Source organism: Haliotis cracherodii, unplaced genomic scaffold, assembly GCF_022045235.1.
Source record: "Haliotis cracherodii isolate W230 unplaced genomic scaffold, xgHalCrac1.p SCAF_4, whole genome shotgun sequence".
Taxonomy (NCBI): domain Eukaryota; kingdom Metazoa; phylum Mollusca; class Gastropoda; order Lepetellida; family Haliotidae; genus Haliotis; species Haliotis cracherodii.
This window is the reverse complement of record NW_027266297.1, coordinates 67,301,251-67,322,992: the sequence shown is the minus strand read 5'-3', so window position 1 is coordinate 67,322,992 and position 21,742 is coordinate 67,301,251. Positions and strand designations below refer to the sequence as shown.

The 21,742-nt window shown below is 40.8% G+C and overlaps 1 protein-coding gene across 1 annotated transcript in view; it reads left to right on the top strand.

Moving 5' to 3' along the window:
- The window catches only part of LOC139479664 (acyl-protein thioesterase 1-like), a 41,531-nt gene extending 20,864 nt beyond the window's left edge, over positions 1-20,667 (top strand). Inside the window, exons 2-8 of the mRNA XM_071262504.1 lie at positions 8,882-8,913; positions 11,941-12,006; positions 13,595-13,642; positions 14,687-14,757; positions 16,023-16,201; positions 17,034-17,201; positions 17,729-20,667. Coding sequence (XP_071118605.1) covers positions 8,882-8,913; positions 11,941-12,006; positions 13,595-13,642; positions 14,687-14,757; positions 16,023-16,201; positions 17,034-17,201; positions 17,729-17,791 — 627 coding nt within the window. The 3' untranslated portion in view covers positions 17,792-20,667. The remainder of the gene's footprint in view (positions 1-8,881; positions 8,914-11,940; positions 12,007-13,594; positions 13,643-14,686; positions 14,758-16,022; positions 16,202-17,033; positions 17,202-17,728) is intronic.
- The last annotated feature ends 1,075 nt before the right edge of the window (positions 20,668-21,742 follow it).

The window sequence follows — 21,742 nt, the reverse complement described above, 5'->3', positions numbered from 1 at the left end:
CAAATCACAATAACCACCTCTGATTGAAACAGTCGATTGGTGACTGCATCACAGCAGAAGCTTATATATATAGAAAGAATGGTTTTATCAATCATTGTCAAGGCATTTTGAAATAATGATTTGTACAATAAAAGGTTACAAAATACAGAGCTTCGGTCACAAGAATTTTCAAAGCATGTATGCTTTTGGAAACAATCACGATAGAAAAATCGACTGAGAGTGTATTTCAAGTTTTGGGAACAACAGCGAGCTTGAAATTTGGTGCTTTTCTATATCTGACTGTAATGTCAATTTTTGCGTCACAATGAGCAGTGTGACAATGACGTACTAATAACCCTTGCAAGTATTCCTTCAATTTTTCTTTAGGCTTCCAACTTCATCGAGTTCATGTTAGCTTACAAAGTAGCTGTGCTTCACGTTTTCAATGCCTGAAATATATACAAGAAGGTATGATGTAAAACAACAATGTTGAAGCATATACAGCGCCGTGCTTTGTTAACAGGCAAGTATTGGTGTTTCCTTGATTTAGAGTCAGAAAACCCACCCAAAGCTCTGAACTTGGACTAACACTTAACTTATTAAAACATTGTTTTAAAATTATTGTAATTCTTTTCTTCTTGGAATCAAGGAAACTAGACTTGGTTTAGTTTGATCTAGACTTGCCAAGGTGTTTAGTAGAAAACATACCTCTCTATAGATATTAATTTCACAGTCATGGCGCAGGACTACATTGTTTGTTTGTTTGTTGTTTAACGCCGCACTCAGCAATATTCCAGCTACATGACAACGGTCTGTAAATAATCCAGTGATTGGCATCATGAGACTGATCCCCTGGCTGTCCAGCAAATATTCCTATTGGTGCAGCCATTGTTTCAGTGGCACCGATCCCCTGGATGTCCAGCAAATATTCCTATTGGTCCAGCCATTGTTTCAGTGGCACCGATCCCCTGGATGTCCAGCAAATATTCCTATTGGTCCAGCCATTGTTTAGGTGGCACCGATCCCCTGGATGTCCAGCAAATATTCCTATTGGTGCAGCCATTGTTTCAGTGGCACCGATCCCCTGGATGTCCAGCAAATATTCCTATTGGTCCAGCCATTGTTTCAGTGGCACCGATCCCCTGGATGTCCAGCAAATATTCCTATTGGTCCAGCCATTGTTTAGGTGGCACCGATCCCCTGGATGTCCAGCAAATATTCCTATTGGTCCAGCCATTGTTTAGGTGGCACCGATCCCCTGGATGTCCAGCAAATATTCCTATTGGTCTAGCCACTGTTTCAGTGGCACCGATCCCCTGGATGTCCAGCAAATATTCCTATTGGTCTAGCCACTGTTTCAGTGGCACCGATCCCCTGGTTGTCCAGCAAATATTCCTATTGGTCCAGCCATTGTTTCAGTGGCACCGATCCCCTGGATGTCCAGCAAATATTCCTATTGGTCTAGCCACTGTTTCAGTGGCACCGATCCCCTGGATGTCCAGCAAATATTCCTATTGGTCCAGCCACTGTTTCAGTGGCACCGATCCCCTGGATGTCCAGCAAATATTCCTATTGGTCCAGCCATTGTTTCAGTGGCACCGATCCCCTGGATGTCCAGCAAATATTCCTATTGGTCCAGCCATTGTTTCAGTGGCACCGATCCCCTGGATGTCCAGCAAATATTCCTATTGGTCCAGCCATTGTTTCAGTGGCACCGATCCCCTGGATGTCCAGCAAATATTCCTATTGGTCCAGCCATTGTTTCAGTGGCACCGATCCCCTGGTTGTCCAGCAAATATTCCTATTGGTCCAGCCATTGTTTAGGTGGCACTGATCCCCTGGATGTCCAGCAAATATTCCTATTGGTGCAGCCATTGTTTCAGTGGCACCGATCCCCTGGTTGTCCAGCAAATATTCCTATTGGTCCAGCCATTGTTTCAGTGGCACCGATCCCCTGGTTGTCCAGCAAATATTCCTATTGGTCCAGCCATTGTTTCAGTGGCACCGATCCCCTGGATGTCCAGCAAATATTCCTATTGGTCTAGCTATTGTTTCAGTGGCACCAATCCCCTGGATGTCCAGCAGATATTCCTATTGGTCCAGCCATTGTTTAGGTGGCACCGATCCCCTGGATGTCCAGCAAATATTCCTATTGGTCCAGCCATTGTTTAGGTGGCACCGATCCCCTGGATGTCCAGCAAATATTCCTATTGGTCCAGCCATTGTTTCAGTGGCACCGATCCCTGGTTGTCCAGCAAATATTCCTATTGGTCCAGCCACTGTTTCAGTGGCACCGATCCCTGGTTGTCCAGCAAATATTCCTATTGGTCCAGCCATTGTTTCAGTGGCACCGATCCCTGGTTGTCCAGCAAATATTCCTATTGGTCCAGCCATTGTTTCAGTGGCACCGATCTGTTTCCAGAATGAAAGTCACCTGGGACACCCACCTGCCTGAGAAAGTGGAGGCTCCATCCTCTAATGTAATACACCGTCAACATGTACAGATTACTGTCTACTTCGTATTGACCATGGTGCCAACGGCGGCGCCATGCACACGTAATCAACTTACACTAACCTGGTAAATATGGTCTTCATCAATAATATTGTCATTGTTCCTGGAATTTGCTTTGGCTTGCTCTGTTATTCTGTTTATCCATCTGATCTTTCTTTTATCATGACCGTAATAAATTAATTAGGAAAACTGTATTACATTAAGTTATTGTGTTCACTTAAGTCATCATTGGGATTGTTTAACAAATGGGTATACTGATTCATTGAACTCTCCTTGCATTGCCATTGTGAATGTATATGACATTCATACATCAATAGTTAGCATTATTGATAGCTTTGATAAACAAAATGAATGAAACAAAATTTAGCATAAGTACCACAAATCAATACTTAACCTTTGTTTCTTTTCTCCTCTGTGTTTGAACTGACAATGTTGGCTACCTTGCAGAACACTCAAAAGTATAGATCACGCCACCGGGCAGTAGCTGTTGTAGTACGCCTGCTTCATTCTTACTGTGCAACCTCCGGTTGCCAAACCATAGCCATGAATCCTTCCTACAGAAATCTGTAAGGTTTGGGGGGTGGGGGGCATGGGTACCTAAGGCGTCGTAAGGCCCTGCAATTTGCTGTGCAGAGTTGCGTCCCTTGGGCATGCCAGAATCTGGTTCGCTCAGATTATTTTTCTAGGTTTGTCAGCACCATACCCATGCTTCTGGGTTTCACCAAAGTGGTGAACGTCTGAGACCTGCATCATTTGGGGCTTTCCTCTCACATTAAGCTGACACTCCGTGATATAACTGGAATACTGTTAAAAGCGGTGTTAAACCCAACTCATTCACTCATTCTTCAAGGTCTGATGTTACACTGGCCTTCACAAGCTCTGTCAGAGTGCACACTGAAGAATATTGTGGAAACACTGGACCTAATAATCACCCATCAAACATACACATTAACAAAATGCATTGACAAGGTCCGTGTTGTAAACAGTTTGGCTGGATCGAAGCAGCTGTAGATTCTTCATTTTAAAGTAAAGACAGAATATGTCATTGCAGTCCACATCTCCTAAAGATTGAAATGAGCTCAAACATGCAATCACAGATAAAAACTCGGCACTCGCCAGAGTAATGATAAGCCTGCTGGTCAGAACACAATATTTTGTATTTTGGCCTTACTTTCAGCAGATTTTAGTATATGGACTAGAATACACAGGTGTTACTGCTATATACAACACCCGAAGAAGTGTGACTCGTCTTTGGACTAGTGGCTAACATTGCAGACTGATGGGTGTTAAAAAAAAGGATTTTGTGAATGGTCCTGTCAAAATGATGCAGACGACTTCAGGAGAGTGTGAGATGCCCAATACTTTCTGTGGGGTTAACAGAATCAACTGTAATAAGCCTCAGCTCCACATTCAGCTTATTTGATTGAAGGAGAATTTTCAGGATATTATCAAGCGATGTGTTATGAGGTGTTAAATAAGTTTGTGTGTTTGTCGTATCCGAGAACGGGAATTGCCCAGTGCTTTGCAGGACCTGTTTACACAGAGAGGTTACAGGGCCCCTGGTTCTTTCATCAGCAGTTTCCGATTCACAGTCTGCTTGATGGTGAACTTCAAGATCCTGTTTACAAGCAAAATTTGACTGTTCAGCAGATATTGCTTAAAATAACTCAAAGTAATTGAAGTTTGTGTTGTAAAAATAGAGTTTCCTGTTTGTAACATGTTTTCAGCTCGCGATGAGCAATACTGGCCATGACTGAGCACTTAGATGTAGGAACATGGTGGAAACTTATCAACCTTGAACACTGCTGGACAACAATAAGCATGAGGTGGGACTCCAGTCACAAGATGGTGGTTGAACAGGCAAACTACTGACATATGTCATGTGACCTCAGCTGATATGGGGAGAAGGGGATTGCCCTAAATTATTTTTATTCAAATTGCAAGAAAATTAGATTAGATCATTTAAATGATCTTACAATAAATCATACAAGTAAGTTTCTGAATCTAATATTAAAAATGTTAACTTACTGTTTGACAGCATCTCCATCACTGTTGTGTTTACCACTAGACGTGAAATCAGCCCCCCACACTACCTGACATTTACACGGAGCTATTGTGGGCTGTGGAACAACATCCGTGTCTTGCAGGATTAGTCGCAGTTATCATCATCAGGCACTGTAGATTTCCAGGAACTGATATTGTTACCAGTATGTAGGGATGAAGCAATGTTGTTATGTTGGTGAAGTGGTACAGTTATGTTGGTGAAGTGGTACAGTTATGTTGGTGAAGTGGTACAGTTATGTTGGGGTGAGTGAAGTGGTACAGTTATGTTGGTGAAGTGGTACAGTTATGTTGGTGAAGTGGTACAGTTATGTTGGTGAAGTGGTACAGTTATGTTGGGGTGAGTGAAGTGGTACAGTTATGTTGGTGAAGTGGTACAGTTATGTTGGGGTGAAGTGGTACAGTTATGTTGGTGAAGTGGTACAGTTATGTTGGTGAAGTGGTACAGTTATGTTGGGTGAAGTGGTACAGTTATGTTGGTGAAGTGGTACAGTGATGTTGGGGGTGAAGTGGTAGCGTTATGTAGGGACGGAGATAAGAATATAATTATAGGTGTGTTTAGTTCAGCTACACTTCATTAACAGCAATTCAGCTATGTGAGGGCCTGTCAGCTTAATGTTGGATAAAACCTTAATGAAAGCAGAATGAAGTGTTTCCACAGTATCAAACCAATGATCAGCAGATCCAGGCAATGCTAGGGGATGCAACTCTGCACTGTGAATTGCTGCAAGGAGTTGTTAATCATTGTGTCACAACAAGTCAGTATGCTGAAACAGAAATACTTAATCAATGTAGAAGTTATTTTGGTGGTGCAGACATGAATAGTCAGGTGTGCCTTGATATCATGATATCACAGTGTACCAGCAGGTCTGATTTCCCCAGTGTGAAATCCATGCTTCATGTCCCTGGGTGTGATATAGCTGGAACTTTACTGAAACTAACATTAAACCATACTCACTCACTCACTCACTCACTCACTCACTCACTCATTTTAAGGACACCACTCATTTTAAGGACACCTCTACAGAGCCTTAAGTTCTAGGGGATAGCCTATCCCTGGGGATACCTTTTTAACAGAGTAGGGCTGGCAAGCAATATAGATCATAGAGATCGATAATCGTTTACTAAATATCAATCATTTATAAATAAATATCGGAGAAGTAACTTTGATGGTAAAAGCTGAGAGAGAATTCAACATATTTCACGTTACTGGTGAGTGGTGACACATGCATGGGTTACTTTCAAAGTGAACCCTGCCCTTGTCTGATATTGAAGCAGTGTGCTGTGTAGATGGACGGACCGCTGTAGCACATATTATACAAGAAATATTGAAGTTTTGTGCGATGCACTTATATAAATGCAGGTGGTTGAAATCTGAATCAGGTCGTCACAACGGCCTTGGCAGCCAATGCTTGTTATAAATGCAGGACGAAACAATACATGGGTGCATTGCATTGTTGGGGGGGGGAATGGGAAGTAGTCACAATAGCTTTTGGTCCTATAGTGTTTTGGAAACATAGAAGCCACTGAAAAAATTATGTACTGCTTAATTAGAATCTCACAGAAAACAAGAGTGATCAGAATTTCTTGGTCAGTTTTCTTAATACAATCGATAAAGATATTCTGAAGTTTCAAAGAAATCCAATTTGATTTCCAAACCGGTTATTTGCAAAATAAGACTCTATGCTAAGTGTGAAAGTGATCTTATGTCACTGTGTAATTAGAGACGCGCATACATCTTAATATTTGGCTGTTGGAACCAACTTTATTCCAGTGAAGAAACCACACTTGATCTGCCAGATATAGGAGTGAGTTGGGTTTAACACCGTTTTACAGTATTACAGTTATATCACAGCGTGTCAGCTTAATGTGGGAGGAAAGCCTGAAGTGATGCAGGTCTCAGATGTTTACCACTTTAGTGAAACCCATGAGCATGGGTATGGTGTTGACAAACCCAGAAACATAATTGGGGCAAAGTGGGATTCGAACCCACAATCATAGGTTTCTGACGTGCCAAGGGACGCAGCCCTGCGAAACCAATTGTGGCGGCCCAAATGACAGGGCCATCCATGCCAGATGTAATAGTCTCATACTCATTGCATTAATATTGCTGAATGCAGCATTAAACAAACACCATTGCAAGGCCAGGATTCACAAGTTTGAATCCCAGATTCTTGGTTTGTTGGTACCAGCCAGTAAGATATGCTCATCAACTAGGGGTGACTATTGGTCTGGAAATCACTATTGTGATAACTATTGATATTGAAAGAAACTACTGTGCTAACTATTGTTATTGCAAGGAACTCTTGCGATAAATATCGATAGTTTTCAGTGTATCATTTAAGATGGACTTTTGTCATCCAACACGTTTCTTGTCAAGCTTGTTATTTTCTTTAACATAGCCAAAAGACTTCCAAACACTTGATTTTCAACCCAAGTTTGTCACAAACTCCACTTGACTGTCACCCTCCGCTATTTTACTTCAAGAAAGACCAGTTGCTAAGCATCAAGGGTAGTTAACTCTAATCCTCACTCAGCTGCATTCGCGAGCATGTTTTGGTGACCCGATCACATGATAAGGTAAATACAATCGAAACAATCGATATTCCTAACTCAAATCGATGCTATTGATCGGAAACTGATTTAACAATCGATTTATTGACTTTAAGTGCTTACCAATAGCAATATATCGATATTTCAATTTATTGTGACACCCCTATCATCAACCCTGCTGACAGTCACTTTTGAGGCTTCAATTTATGTCCTGTTTTAGTATCAATCTCAAGTAAAAATGTGTTTGGTGCCAGTGCCAGTGAAATTTGTGATATTCTGGGCAGGTTTCGTACTGGTGTTCCCTCCATGTTGTCCCATGTGTACCCTGATTGTTTTTGTTCTTGTTAACAGCGGTATTAATGGAATAGAAGCACATTGCCATTAGCAATGATGAAGTCAATTTTGATGCCATCAGTGACTAACCACATCTGTGGTGGTGCAGCTGAAGATTGCTGCTCAGTTCCTCAGGCAGTCTGTTAATAGCATACCTTCTGGCGCCAATTTGAACAAGTTCGGAACAACAAAATTGTCTCCTTTCTGCGGAACACAAAACCGCCATCATCTTGTTGACCATGTCAATGACATTCCCATGACCTTGCTTCCCCACGCTGATGATGGTGCTTCAAAGAAAACTTTTTGATAGTTTTTGTGAAATGAGAAGAATTTGAATGTGTGTTACTTATGCTTGCTGATCTGCAGCTGGTAATGGAGGTTGGATGACATTGGTTGTCCAGGAATTGCACGCCTGCACGTCAGCACATTCGTGGTTGCTGGCAGAGTTGTTCAATTATCAGCTGGTTCCTCAGTGTTCCTGACTTCACTGCAGGAACCATTCTCTCACTGCTCTCTGCCAATCATTGTGTTATCTTGTGGCAGTTTGGCTTCATTTTTGTTGTTCAGTCTCATCAAAGTGCAAGCAAATTGCAATTTTTTAGGATGCCAAACAATGGCTTCCTTTCATGGCCACCTTGCACTATTAGTAAAACAGTCAGATAATACTTCGTCATTTTTTTGCCTAATTTGGAATGTTTTCAGGCATGTCAAAGGAAATGTCCAACTATTTGTTGAATATTTTTCAAATGTCACATGTAAATGCTTTTTGTTTGTAAAGAATTAACTGATGACCTGTTGACCTTAGGCTTGTGTGATGGTGCCTTGACTGCCATCGTCTGTACGATATTCCATGGATAGAAAAGTTTTGTTTCTTCAAATTATCAACAAGGCATTCATAAAGAGGTTTAGGTGTTCCAGTTGGAAAGTGTGCCAACTAGAATAATAATTTTGATCCGTCTTCAAACTTGGGGAATGTCATTTTGCCATGGCTCGATAGTCATCGGTTGCTATTTCCAAAAATCTGCCCCTTCCTTTTCATCGAGACTGATAACTGATATTTTGTGTACTGTACTGTGCAGGGCATGTTCATTGAATCATTTGTTCATCATTTTCCATTTGTTTGTCACGTTTATTTCTGCAACAGTACATTTAGCATTGGTTCACAGGGATTTATCTAGACTTGCTCAGAGACCGATATTCGTCCCCAAGTCTGCATCAAAGGACAGTAAAAATTCCCAATTTGAATTAAAAATTCCTAATTCCTGAAATTTTATGAAATTAAGAACAAAAGAAAATATAACTTTGAAAAATATTGCAATTTATTTTTTCCCCAGTCTGCTGCACAAGGCATTTGGAATCCTAGTTAAATTCCTGTTTCATATGACATTGTCATAAGTTATTGTTGCTTATGTAGTAAATATAATGTTTTTCTTTCGATTTCAGCTAATATTTCTACATGGTCTAGGCGATACTGGGTGAGTTTTTCCTCATTACTATTTAGATAAATAATTAGACCTTGTGTTAAGATTATGGAGAAGGGAGTGTTATCATACATGTATTTAGATGCTTCAGTGTTATTAATTGCAATCGCTGATAAAGATTAATGTTATATATGGTCTCCATTCAGTTCAGTACACATATTTGTATTCAGTTAGTTATTGATAACAAACATTATGAGATCCCCCTTGGCATATAATGCGGGGGGATATAGTTGATGCCTCGTCCATCTGTCCGTCATTTCATCTGTCGGTTGAAAAACGCTCAATATATTTTAAAAAAATTTGGCACATATATTAAACAGATCCTGAAGTGGTGCCTTTGCTATTTATGGATTTTTGGTTTCTCGGTACCCATTGAAACAATTTGTACTTAGTCTCATTCGTTTCCGGAGCAGGGGCACGGTTGGCCCAATCGTCTAAGGTGCCACGATTCGTTGTGCAGAGTTGCGTCCCTTGGGCACGCCAGAAACCTATGATTGTGGGTTCGAATCCCGGTTCGTCCCCATTATTGTTCTAGGTTTGTCAGCACCATACCCGTGCTGGTAGGTTTCACCGAAGTGGTAAATGTCTGAGACCTGCATCTCTTTGGGCTTTCCTCCCACGTTAAGCTGACATGCTGTGATATAACTGGAATACTGTTTAATGTGGCGTTAAACCGAACTCTCTCACTCATTCACTCACTACAGTTTTATTCTAGTGTTAATCATCATGTTCTTTCTGTGTCCTTAGTGTCACTGCAATCTTTACAATATTGTTCGAGGTGAGGTGAGGTGAAATGGGGTTTAACGTCGCGTCCAAGATTATTGCACTTATATAGCGACGTGCACATACGTGTGTGACTGTGTGTTTGTGTGGTTGCTTGTACTAGTCCTGACTAATGCCGATTTATAGTGCTAGCTCACTGAGATACCATGCCACAGTTTAACATGAATACCCCACTCAGACACAGACTCCGAGCCGACCAGTTCTTGTTTTAGCCCCTTAATGCCGAGCGCCAGACAGGGTAACAACAAGTACCATCTTTTAACGTCTATTGGTATGACACAGCCGGGGATCAAACCCTGGACCTTCCGCTCTCCGGGCGGACACTCTTCCACTAGACCACGGAGGCAGTCCAATATTGATCGATGAATAATATGAGTTGTTTCTTAGTTGTTCGTAAGAGACAACTAAGAGGATCTGGTGATCAGTTTCAATTACTCAGTTGATATCATGTCATCATCTTCCAATTGCGTGGATCGATGCTCATGATATCAATCACTGGATTGTCAGGCCCATGTCACAGTTATTTACAGACCCCCGTCATATAGCTAGAATATTTCTGAGTGTGGCATTAAGCAACAAACACAAACAAGATCGATGCTCATGATGTCAATCACTGGATTGTCAAGCCCATGTCACGGTTATTTACAGACCGCCGTCATATAGCTAGAATATTTCTGAGTGTGGCATTAAGCAACAAACACAAACAAGATCGATGCTCATGATGTCAATCACTGGATTGTCTGGTTCTGACTCAATAAATTTACAGGCCACTGTCATGTAGCTGGATTATTGCTGAGTGTGGGGTTAAACAACAAACTAACATATAGTGTCATTCTATATTGGATATACCAATACATGTAAGGGTGTAAAAATGCTAAACTCAAACCAATTTATTCTGAAGAAATACCTTGGTTGGGTAAAGTGACCTTTCATTTTTGTATGATTCCAAATGTCAAAGATGAGATACTTTATCTTGAAGTAGAAGTGAAATGACCTCATGTGGGAGTAAGATGGAGTTGATGCAGGAGACATAAACTATTCTTATTTCAGCCTCATCGGCTGCTAGTGTCAAAGTCGTCAACATCTGTATTATCACATGCACACTGATATCGCTAGTGATGAGTCTAGGAAATTGTTCACTTGCATAATGAATTCAGATATTACACATACCTCCTGACAATATTAATGGAGCCTGATGACATAACACTATTTCCCATGAGGGTAGATAACCCTGTGCAATAACGCTCACATATTCTCAATGCTGATTGGTCAGTTGAAGTCATGTGACATCACAGTGCTTCATTGTTGAGAAACAACTGGGTGGCCCAGTTGCCTGAGGCGCTGCCATTCGCTGTGCATTCCTTGGGCACGTCCTAAACCTATGATTGTGGGATCGATCATGGTTTGCTGCGATAATGTTCATAGGTTTGTCAGCGCCATACCCATGCTCATGGGTTTCACCAAAGTGGTAAACGTCTAAGACCTGCATCACTTTGGGCTTTCCTCCCACATCAAGCTGACAGGCGGTGATATAACTGGAATACTGTTGAAAGCGGCATTAAACCCAACTCACTGACACTCACTCACTCATAATGTCACAAATTGATGACATTATGTCAGTGGTCTAGTGGTAGAGTGTCCGCTCGGAGAGCAGAAGGTCTGGGGTTCAATCCAAAAGACGTTAAAAGATGGTACTTGTTGTTACCCTGTTTGCTCGGCATTAAGGGGCTAAAACAAGGACTGGTTGGCTCAGAGTCAGTATACTGTGTCTGAGTGGGTTATTCATGTTGAACTGTGGCTTGGTATCTCAGTGTGCTAGCACTATAAATCGGCATCAGTCCTGACTAGTGTGCGAAATACGCTACAGTCGGAAAGCGCACGTTAAATCTTCTATATCAGTCAGACTAGTACAAGCAGCCACAGACACACATGCATGCATGTTGCTATATAAGTGCAATAATATTGGACGCGACGCTAAACCCCATATCACCTTACCTTACCTCAGCTGAACAATAACCTACTTCTCCTTTAGTGTAGACATTTCATGCGACTTTTCTTCATTGTCTCTCTTAAAATGTCAAGGAGTAATAAATGAAATAACCTTGGAATTTTGGATTATCTGTCTCAAATTAATCAAGGCTTTGGGATTAACACTGTCATTCACTCGGGACAAATAATCTGTAATTCTTTGTAGCTAGTTGTTTATTCTCTAATCATTTTATCATTTCATCATTTCAGAAATAGCTGGGCAGAGAATTTCCGCATGCTAAAACTTCCCAACATCAAATGTATATGCCCGACAGCGTAAGTACTGATGTTGTAAATTTCTCTGTAAACTTCTCTGTCAGTTGTTCCCAGAACCCATCCTTGTCCTCAGCGCAGTCTAACATGAGGTTAGGGTGGTGCATGATTGGGGGATTGTAATGGTCATAACACCCAGAGGATCCTTACTTGTGCTGCTGTTATCTACTGGTTTTCCTGGTCCAGACAGGATAAGTCTTGTTAAGTGAAGTCTGCCATAAAAGAGCTGGAATATCGCTGAGTGCGGGGTCCAGACAGGATAAGTCTTGTTAAGTGAAGTCTGCCATAAAAGAGCTGGATTATTGCTGAGTGTGGTGTCAAACACTTACACAGTCAATCACTTTGTTCTTAGCATCCCAAACTGTGAACATTCAGGTTCAGAATTTGGAATTTTCCCTCAATAATGCTGTGATTCTTTCATCAGCCATTTATCAGCATTATTGCAATGATTCTCAAGGTTGTGCTCACTATTTTGAAACATAAACATCATTAAGATGAAATGATTGAGGAAATTAATCTTAATTGGGGAAAAGCTTGGCATCCTCGATAATGATGTGCATTTGTGCTGGCACTGTATCATTTGTCTGTCCGGAGCTGGTTATTTAAGTCAGCATGCTTCAGATAATGTAATATAAACCACCATCAAGCATTGATGTAGAGAGATGTGTCATCAGGTGGGCGTCGCTGTACGGGACGTAAGTGACAAGTTCATTATTTGATTGAACTGAAACCATCAGAAATGCTGATTATTCCTTTTTGTCGACTGTTATTTGCATTGATAATGGAACACATTTTGACAATGGCTGTGTTCAGATGGGAACACTGAAATATTTTGTGAAAAGTGATTTCATTATGTAGAAATTTAAAAAAGGCTGATGATTAGCATGAAATGTCGGTAGCCCCGTCCCTCTGTCTGTATGCGGTGCACGTATGCTGCACTGCTGTTATTGATCGTGCTGAGGGGTAGTGATTATTATGTAATATTGATCAATGGCTTCCCCCATGGAGGCACACTGACAGCTTAATTGGCAAAGCAAATATGTTGTGGTTGAAGTGCATCAATAACACTAATTGTGCCTCGTCATCGTCGTCTTGTTTAAGGAAACTCCTTTGTTAGAGTTCGGAAAGACTTTGGATTGATTCACATCATGAATTGTTAAAGAAATCCAATGTTGGATATCTGACAGTATGATAGAAGAGTAGTCTTAGTTGCCATGCAGAGTTACGTCCCTTTGTTGTGCCAGGATCTATTGTGCCCTTGTTTTGATAGGTAGTTTGTCAGCACCCTACCCCTGCTCATGGGTTTCACCAAAGTGTTTTTCGTGGAAAATGTCAGATTGCTATGAGATGAGAAGTATGAAAGTTAATTTTTACAGGATTAAAGATGAGTTTATTTTCTTGAAATTAACTGATTGGCATTCAAAACCTTGTAATTTTTTTTCCTTAAATCTGGGATGATGTTGAAGAACGTTTTTAAATCCTTATGTCATTTGTCTCGAAGAAAATCACTGAATGAGTGATGTCTACTGTGCTATGGCACTGCAACCTGAAGATATGTGGATGATGTACTCATGACTTGTGTTTGTTTCAGAGCTATAGCACCTGTATCTTTAAATGGAGGTTTCCCTATGACATCATGGTAGGTTTAAGCTTGACTTCATGAGTGAGGAGTGATGCAGGTACCATTGAGCAATAGATTACCTGTATCTCATTCTTGTTGTAAGAGATGACTTAAATGAGGATCAGGTGTGGCCTGGATGATAATGTGTCATCATACCTGACTGTGTGCTCATGATATCAACCACTGGTTTTCTTGACCAAGTTATATGCAGGCTACCATGGTATGGCCCGAAGACTGCTGACTGCAGCAGAAAGTTAAGATCATTCGTCATTGTAAATTGTGGCAGGATCATGAGGGGTTCATGGGGTTTTAAGCATCCACAAATTTATCTTACCAACATGTTATGTGACATAATAAATGAACTTAAACAAATTCAAAATTGATAAAAACAGTTGTTGATTGAGCTGAGGTTACCTTGTGCTATGTCACGTGACTTCAATTGACTCGGGGGACCGCCTCCGTGGTCTAGTGGTAGAGCATCTGCCCGGAGAGCGGAAGGTCTGGGGTTCGATCCCAGGCCGCGTCATACAAAAAGACATTAAAAGATTGTACTTGTTGTTACCCTGTCTGGCGCTCGGCATTAAGGGGCTAAAACAAGGACTGGTCAGCTCGGAGTCCGTATACTGTGTCTGAGTGGGGTATTCATGTTAAATTGCGGCATGGTATCTCAGTGAGCTAGCACTATAAAACGGCATGAGTCCGGACTAGTACAAGCAGCCACACATACACATACACGTGTTGGGTTTATCTTTCTTTTTCTTTTTTTTGCTCTTTTTTTATTGGAATCAAATTCCAAACTTAGAATATCCGTGTGAAAATATCAGGCATAAAGTAAATGAGAAAATCGGAGTGGCTGCTCGGAAAAGGGAATATGAATCAATGGTGACAAAAATAAACATGAACCATCATTCATCAGAACAAACTCAAATATTACCAGGAACCAGTCTCTATGGGAATGGCTTCAGTAGCATACAAATGCAATTCTGATCCTCTACTTCAGTAATCTATTGACTTCAGTAATCTGTGATTTCCTGGCTTAACACAGTGTTTATTCTGCTTTAGGTTTGATATATATGGTCTCTCAGCTGACAGTGCAGAAGATGAGGAAGGCATTAAGAAAGCCAGTAATATCAGTGAGTAATATATACATGATATATTTGATGTCAGTGAGTGATATATACATTATATATTTGATATCAGTGAGTGATATATACATGATATATTTGATATCAGTGAGTGATATATACATGATATATTTGATATCAGTGAGTGATATATACATCATATACCTGATGTCAGTGAGTGATATTTACATGATATGCTTGATGTCAGTGAGTGATATATACATGATATACCTGATGTCAGTGAGTGATATATACATCATATACCTGATGTCAGTGAGTGATATATGCGTCATATACCTGATATCAGTGAGTGATATATATGTCATATACCTGATGTCAGTGAGTGATATACACATCATATACCTGATATCAGTGAGTGATATAAACAACATATACCTGATGCCAGTGAGTGATATATACGTGATATACCTGATGTCAATAAGTGATATATATTCATGATATACCTGATGTGAGTGGGTGATATATACATAATATACCGGATGTCAGTGAGTGATATATACATGATATACCTGATGTCAGTGGGTGATAAATACATCATATTCCTGATGTCACTGAGTGATAAATACATCATATACCTGATGTCAGTGAGTGATATAAACATCATATACCTGATGTCAGTGAGTGATATGTACATCATATACCTGATGTCAGTGAGTGATATATACATCATATACCTGATGTCAGTGAGTGATATTTACATTATATACCTGATGTCAGTGAGTGATATATAGATGATATACCTGATGCCAGTGAGTGATATATACGTGATACACCTGATGTCAGTGAGTGATATATACGCGATACACCTGATGTCAGTGAGTGATATATACATGATACACCTGATGTCAGTGAGTTATATATACATCATATGCCTGATGTCAGTGAGTGATATATACATCATATACCTGATGTCAGTGAGTTATATATACAACATATACCTGATGTCAGTGAGTGATATATACGTGATATACCTGATGTCAGTGAGTGATATATACGCGATACACCTGATGTCAGTGAGTGATATATATATATACATCATATACCTGATGTCAGTGGGTGATATAGAGATCATTTTAAAGATGTAGATAAAGACTTGGACCTACCATGTCACATTGTTGGAAAAGAAATCACCTGTCATTTTGTGACATTTTCAGCAGCTTATGTCATCCCGTATTGAGTAAATTGTAAGTTAATATTTCTGATATTTATATGTTTATTGATATTTTGTAAACATTCATTAATTTGTTTCCCAGTTAAGTCTCTAATTGAGGAGGAGGAGAAGGCAGGTATCCCGTCCAATCAGATCGTGATCGGGGGCTTTTCTCAAGGAGGCGCAGTGGCTCTCAACACCGCATTCAACCTCGGCAAGCCACTAGGGGGCGTCCTGGCCCTCAGCACTTGGATGCCTCTGCATAAAAAGTTCATGAAGCTGGTATGTGCATCAGGGTCTGCTTAGGCCCATACCTTCTTCAGGAATACGTGTAGTTGTGTTCAGACTGTGTATCACTCATTACGTGTCCATTCTCAAATTGAAACAATATGTTAACCCAGGAATCTGTACGTAAAAGAACTTAGTGTGAAACCAACAAACACCCAACAAGAGATATACAATCAACAATTGTATTAGAAAATTCACTAGGTTTACAAATCATTACAAACTTCTGCACAGCAATTACAATGGCAGTATTCAATAGAGTAGTGGTATAATATTCAATGGCAATAAATAATTTGATGACAGTGGTCAGTATCATATACAAAAATGCTGTGGTGATAGCAAAAGTCAGTGAAAATAATATATTTTCTCCCAGAGGCGATCGTGGTCAAGTTTCTGAGATCGACTAGGAAGGGAATCAGGGATGATGAGCGATCCTCACATCAAAGCATATGATTTTTATGAACCCCGATATGTTTGCCCTTGTATGAAATATATAAAAAAATACATTTCCATAATAATGAATTGTAACTGTTTGTTTGTTTGTTTTTTAACGCTGCACTCAGCAATATTCCAGCTATATGACGGCAGTCTGTAAATAATCAAGTCTGGACAGACAATCCAGTGATTGACATCATGAGCATTAATCCATGCTATTGGGATACAATGACATGCATCAACCAAGTCAGCGAGCCTCACCACTCAATTCCTTTAGTCACCTCTTATGATAAGCATAGTCGCCTTTTACGGCAAGCATGGGTTGCTGAATACCTATTCTAACCCGGATCTTCACGGGTCTGAATTGTACGTGATACATAAATCTTTGTTTTAGATGGAGAAACCTGAGAGGCCAGCACCATTCCCAATTCTGCAATGTCACGGTACCCAGGACCCATTGGTGGCCTTGACATGGGGGGAGGCCACGCGAGATCTCATCAAAATAGTCAACCCTCAACTCATGTTTAAAACATACCCCATGGGACACAGCTCCTGTTCTCAGGTAGGAAGCAAGGTTTACCCGTCTTGTGTTACCCTCAGGCTTTTACAGGGCTGTCACCTTATGGGCAGGTCACTCTGTAGACGGTGATATATGGTATATAAAAAATTTAGGAGAAAAGCTGCTTCCGCTTTTTTCAGTGCCGTAGCCACCGGGGGGGGGGGGGGGCTAGATTTTTCATAGAAAACAGTTTTATTTGAATCAAGTTGGGGACGAGTGATACTTGTACAAATATTTGCCCCCCCTGCCAAAAAGTGTCAACTACGGCCTTGTTTTTAGTCCTGTTATCAGTGAAATACAAGTCCTTCTAACAATAATTATAACAGCATAATTTGGGAAATTTTAAATTTTAATTTCGGAATTTTGACTGACATTTGAGTTTTAGACGAAAGTCAGCCTCTGGACTGTTAATGGCTGTCAACTGAAGTTACATTAACAAATTTCATAATGAACCATTAATCATTGTTCAGATCGCAAGTACTTGAACACACAAACAACTGCATATAGCCCATGCTTCTTTTCTGTTGCAGGAAATGGTAGATGTACAGGAATTTTTGAAAACAACTTTACTGCCGACAGGGGCAAGTAAATAGCAAGGGAGACAACTCTTGTGAAACTAACTTCTACCAATAGATTCCATGTACATAACCTACTGTCCTCAGCGTACCATCACAGCTAAGCCAGACCTGTGCTGAGATATTAACAGTATCTTCTCTGTTGTCAATTGTCAAGTTTCATGGGTTGTGAATCAAAACTGACCATGAACTCAAGTGTTTGTAAACTGAAAATTATTCAAGTTGGATCAAAGTTTAGTTTTTTGTGTGTTTTCTTTTCAAGAAAGGATCAAATAGGTTATTACATCCATATCCATGTCATGTTTGATATGCACTAGTCCAGTGTGGGATAACGTGCTGTAGCCCTGTGTGGGAGGTGATCACAGTCACTCCATGCTGGTGTGCCTGCCCGAGTCTTGTAACAGTTATGTTCGACCATTGTATAATGCTTATTCAGCTACGCAACATGTTATACAAACACATATGACAGTTTTGATCTCTTATGAGATTGACTTTCTGGTAAGACTCATTTTGAAAATTATTACCATTTATTATTAATATTTGTGACGTGCCAGGAGAAATGGGACCTCAGGCTGCTGGGTTACATTTGGCTGTGATGTCAAAAAGAAAGGCGTTTTATACCAATTTTTTTCCCATATAAATGTGTTCGGACTACAAAAATATTATATTTCTCTCGTTAGTTTGTAATTTAATAAGAACGTTATTTCTAAACATTTCAGCATACATGTCTACTTTCAATAATCAGACATTCTTTCTAAAAACTCTGATCATGAAATATATCTGAAGATGAGACTGCAGAAAATTTGTCAAATGTTTGATGGGGTGTATCTCTGTAATAAATATGAATTGAAGGTTATGAATTGTATTTTTGTGGTCTTAGGATACTGTAGTTTTAAAATATAAGTCAAAATGTGATTTTATCACCCAAAAGTTCCCTAATCTCATGGTTGGTCACATATATCATGCTATAAATCATTTACTTTGCACAGCATAAGCAGTAGTTAAGTCTTTTAAGTGCTCATAAAGCTCTGGGGTGGTCGGGTAGCCTAGTGGTTAAAGCGTTCGCTCGTCACGCCGAAGACCCGGGTTCGATTCCCGACATGGGTACAATGTGTGAAGCCCATTTCTGGTGTCCCCCGCCGTGATATTGCTGAAATATTGCTAAAAGCGGCGTAAAACCATACTCACTCACTCACTCACTCATAAAAGGTCTGAATTTGTAACAGCAAATGGTCTTTCAAAATGACCAATGACTTGTCAGTGTTTGAATCCATCTTAATCCTGAGACTTCTGTTGTGATGTTAGAGGGTTAAACTGTTTCGTTCCATGCTGCCATGGGGTGTGTGTGTTTCTACTGACTGCAATATTTCCTTATCCGAGTGCAATTTTTTTTTAATTTGGAGTTTACTTAGAATTTGTTTTGTGTGTGGTTGATGGTGCAGGTGGAGGCCAGCATCCTCGTCCGAGATCAGCATTTACGCTGTATTTAGGAGATATCTGTACAGATTGTTTGTAAAGTTTAAATTATGTACATTGTTTCATTTTGCAACTCATGCAGATTGTCTACCAGTATAAGTAATGTGGTTTATGCAAGTTTTAATGGTGTAATAGTTAATGCAAAAAATCTGTTTGTTCTATCTGTTGAGGTATTGTTTGTCACAATGAGACTAGCTAGGGTTGATATTTAAAGCATTACAATGTCACAAATGACACTTAGTAGTTGCCATGAATTCGGGACAACATTGCCATTGTTAAAGTCTTTGACATCGAGAACATTTTTATTTGTAAAGGAACATCCTGTGTATAATAATATTTTTTTTATTTGGTGTAACGTGTCATATGGCGTGCATACTGGATGCAAGCAGTAGAGCCGTTTTACATAGATGTGTTTACCATGCTTTATGTGTTATACGGCAGATCACGATGTTCAGGTGTACATTTTGAAATGATAGGAAGTCCAGCTAGATTATTATACTTTCTTTTCAAATGAGCTTTGGGGGCACGGGTGGCCCAGTCGTCTAAGGTGCCGCGATTCTCTGTGCAGAGTTGCGTCCCTTGGGCACGCCAGAAACCTGTGATTGTGGGTTCGAATCCCGGTTCGCCCCAGTTATGTTTCTAGGTTTGTCAGCACCATACCCTTGATGTGGTAAACATCTGAGACCTGCATCACTTCGGGCTTTCCTCCCACATTTGGCTGACACACCGCGATATAACTGTAATATTGTCTAAAGCGGCGTTAAACCCAACTCACTCACTCACTCAAATGAGCTTCATAAATTAATTTTTAAGAATCTTTCATATCAACCAAATTAGCTGTTGTACTTATTGTGTTCATCATGTCTTCATACACAATGACATGCATTCCTCACTGATGTCCTTTTATTGCAGCCATTTTCCACGGAAACTTTGCCAAAGCTTTGACTGCATTTCATCATGTTTGAAATTAACGTAACAAAGCTTGGCGATGTCTGGTTAGAACTGATTCAGTGGTGTGTGTAAGCAGTGTAATGCCTTGTCCTCTCTGGGTAGCAACGCCTAGGCTAGGTCAATACAGCTGCTGTGTAAGCAGTGTAATGCCTTGTCCTCTGTGGGTAGCAACGCCCAGGCTAGGTCCATAGGGCTGCTGTGTAAGCAGTGTAATGCCTTGTCCTCTGTGGGTAGCAACGCCCAGGCTAGGTCCATAGGGCTGCTGTGTAAGCAGTGTAATGCCTTGTCCTCTGTGGGTAGCAACGCCTAGGCTAGGTCCATAGGGCTGCTGTGTAAGCAGTGTAATGCCTTGTCCTCTCTGGGTAGCAACGCCTAGGCTAAGTCCATAGGGCTGCTGTGTAAGCAGTGTAATGCCTTGTCCTCTGTGGGTAGCAACGCCTAGGCTAGGTCCATAGGGCTGCTGTGTAAGCAGTGTGCATGCTTTGTCCTCTGTGGGTAGCAACGCCTAGGCTAGGCCCATAGGGCTGCTGTGTAAGCAGTGTTCATGCTTTGTCCTCTCTGGGTAGCAACGCCTAGGCTAGGTCAATACAGCTGCTGTGTAAGCAGTGTAATGCTTTGTCCTCTGTGGGTAGCAACGCCTAGGCTAGGTCCATAGGGCTGCTGTGTAAGCAGTGTAATGCCTTGTCCTCTGTGGGTAGCAACGCCTAGGCTAGGTCCATAGGGCTGCTGTGTAAGCAGTGTAATGCCTTGTCCTCTGTGGGTAGCAACGCCTAGGCTAGGTCCATAGGGCTCCTGTGTAAGCAGTGTAATGCCTTGTCCTCTGTGGGTAGCAACGCATAGGCTAGGTCCATAGGGCTGCTGTGTAAGCAGTGTAATGCCTTGTCCTCTGTTGGTAGCAACGCCTAGGCTAGGTCAATAGGGCTGCGGTATCATTACTGTTGTGGGGGCGGTTGGGTAGCCTAGTGGTTAAAGCGTTCGCTCGTCACGCCGAAGACCTGGGTTCGATTCCCGACATGGGTACAATGTGTGAAGCCCATTTCTGATGTCCCCCGCCGTGATATTGCTGGAATAATGCTAAAAGCGGCGGAAAACCACACTCACTCACTCATTACTGTTGTAGCCGTTGGTCAAGCAAAGCTAGCTGTTGTAGCAACAACCTCAGTTAACAAACATTCAGTCTGTATATCCCTTGAAAATTATTAAATATGTATCACTGTTTAAAACCGGCGATAGATTTTCCAACTTTAAATCTTGTCATTTTATCTGTTAGATGTGAATGTCATAAGTACCCATCTTTATCAGTCTGCACAATTCGTGCACATCATGAATATCATGCTAATATACTCACCGACAAAAGAAACATGAATACCATACGTTGGATAATGTATGAAGAACTACTCATATTCAAGAGATGACTGGTTCGATGCACAAACGAACATAGGGTATGTCGTGTGAACCGACGTTCATGAACGCATCACATGTGATGTCATAGATCCATGACTCAAGATTCACCATTCATCTCATGGAGGCTTTGTGTGTAAA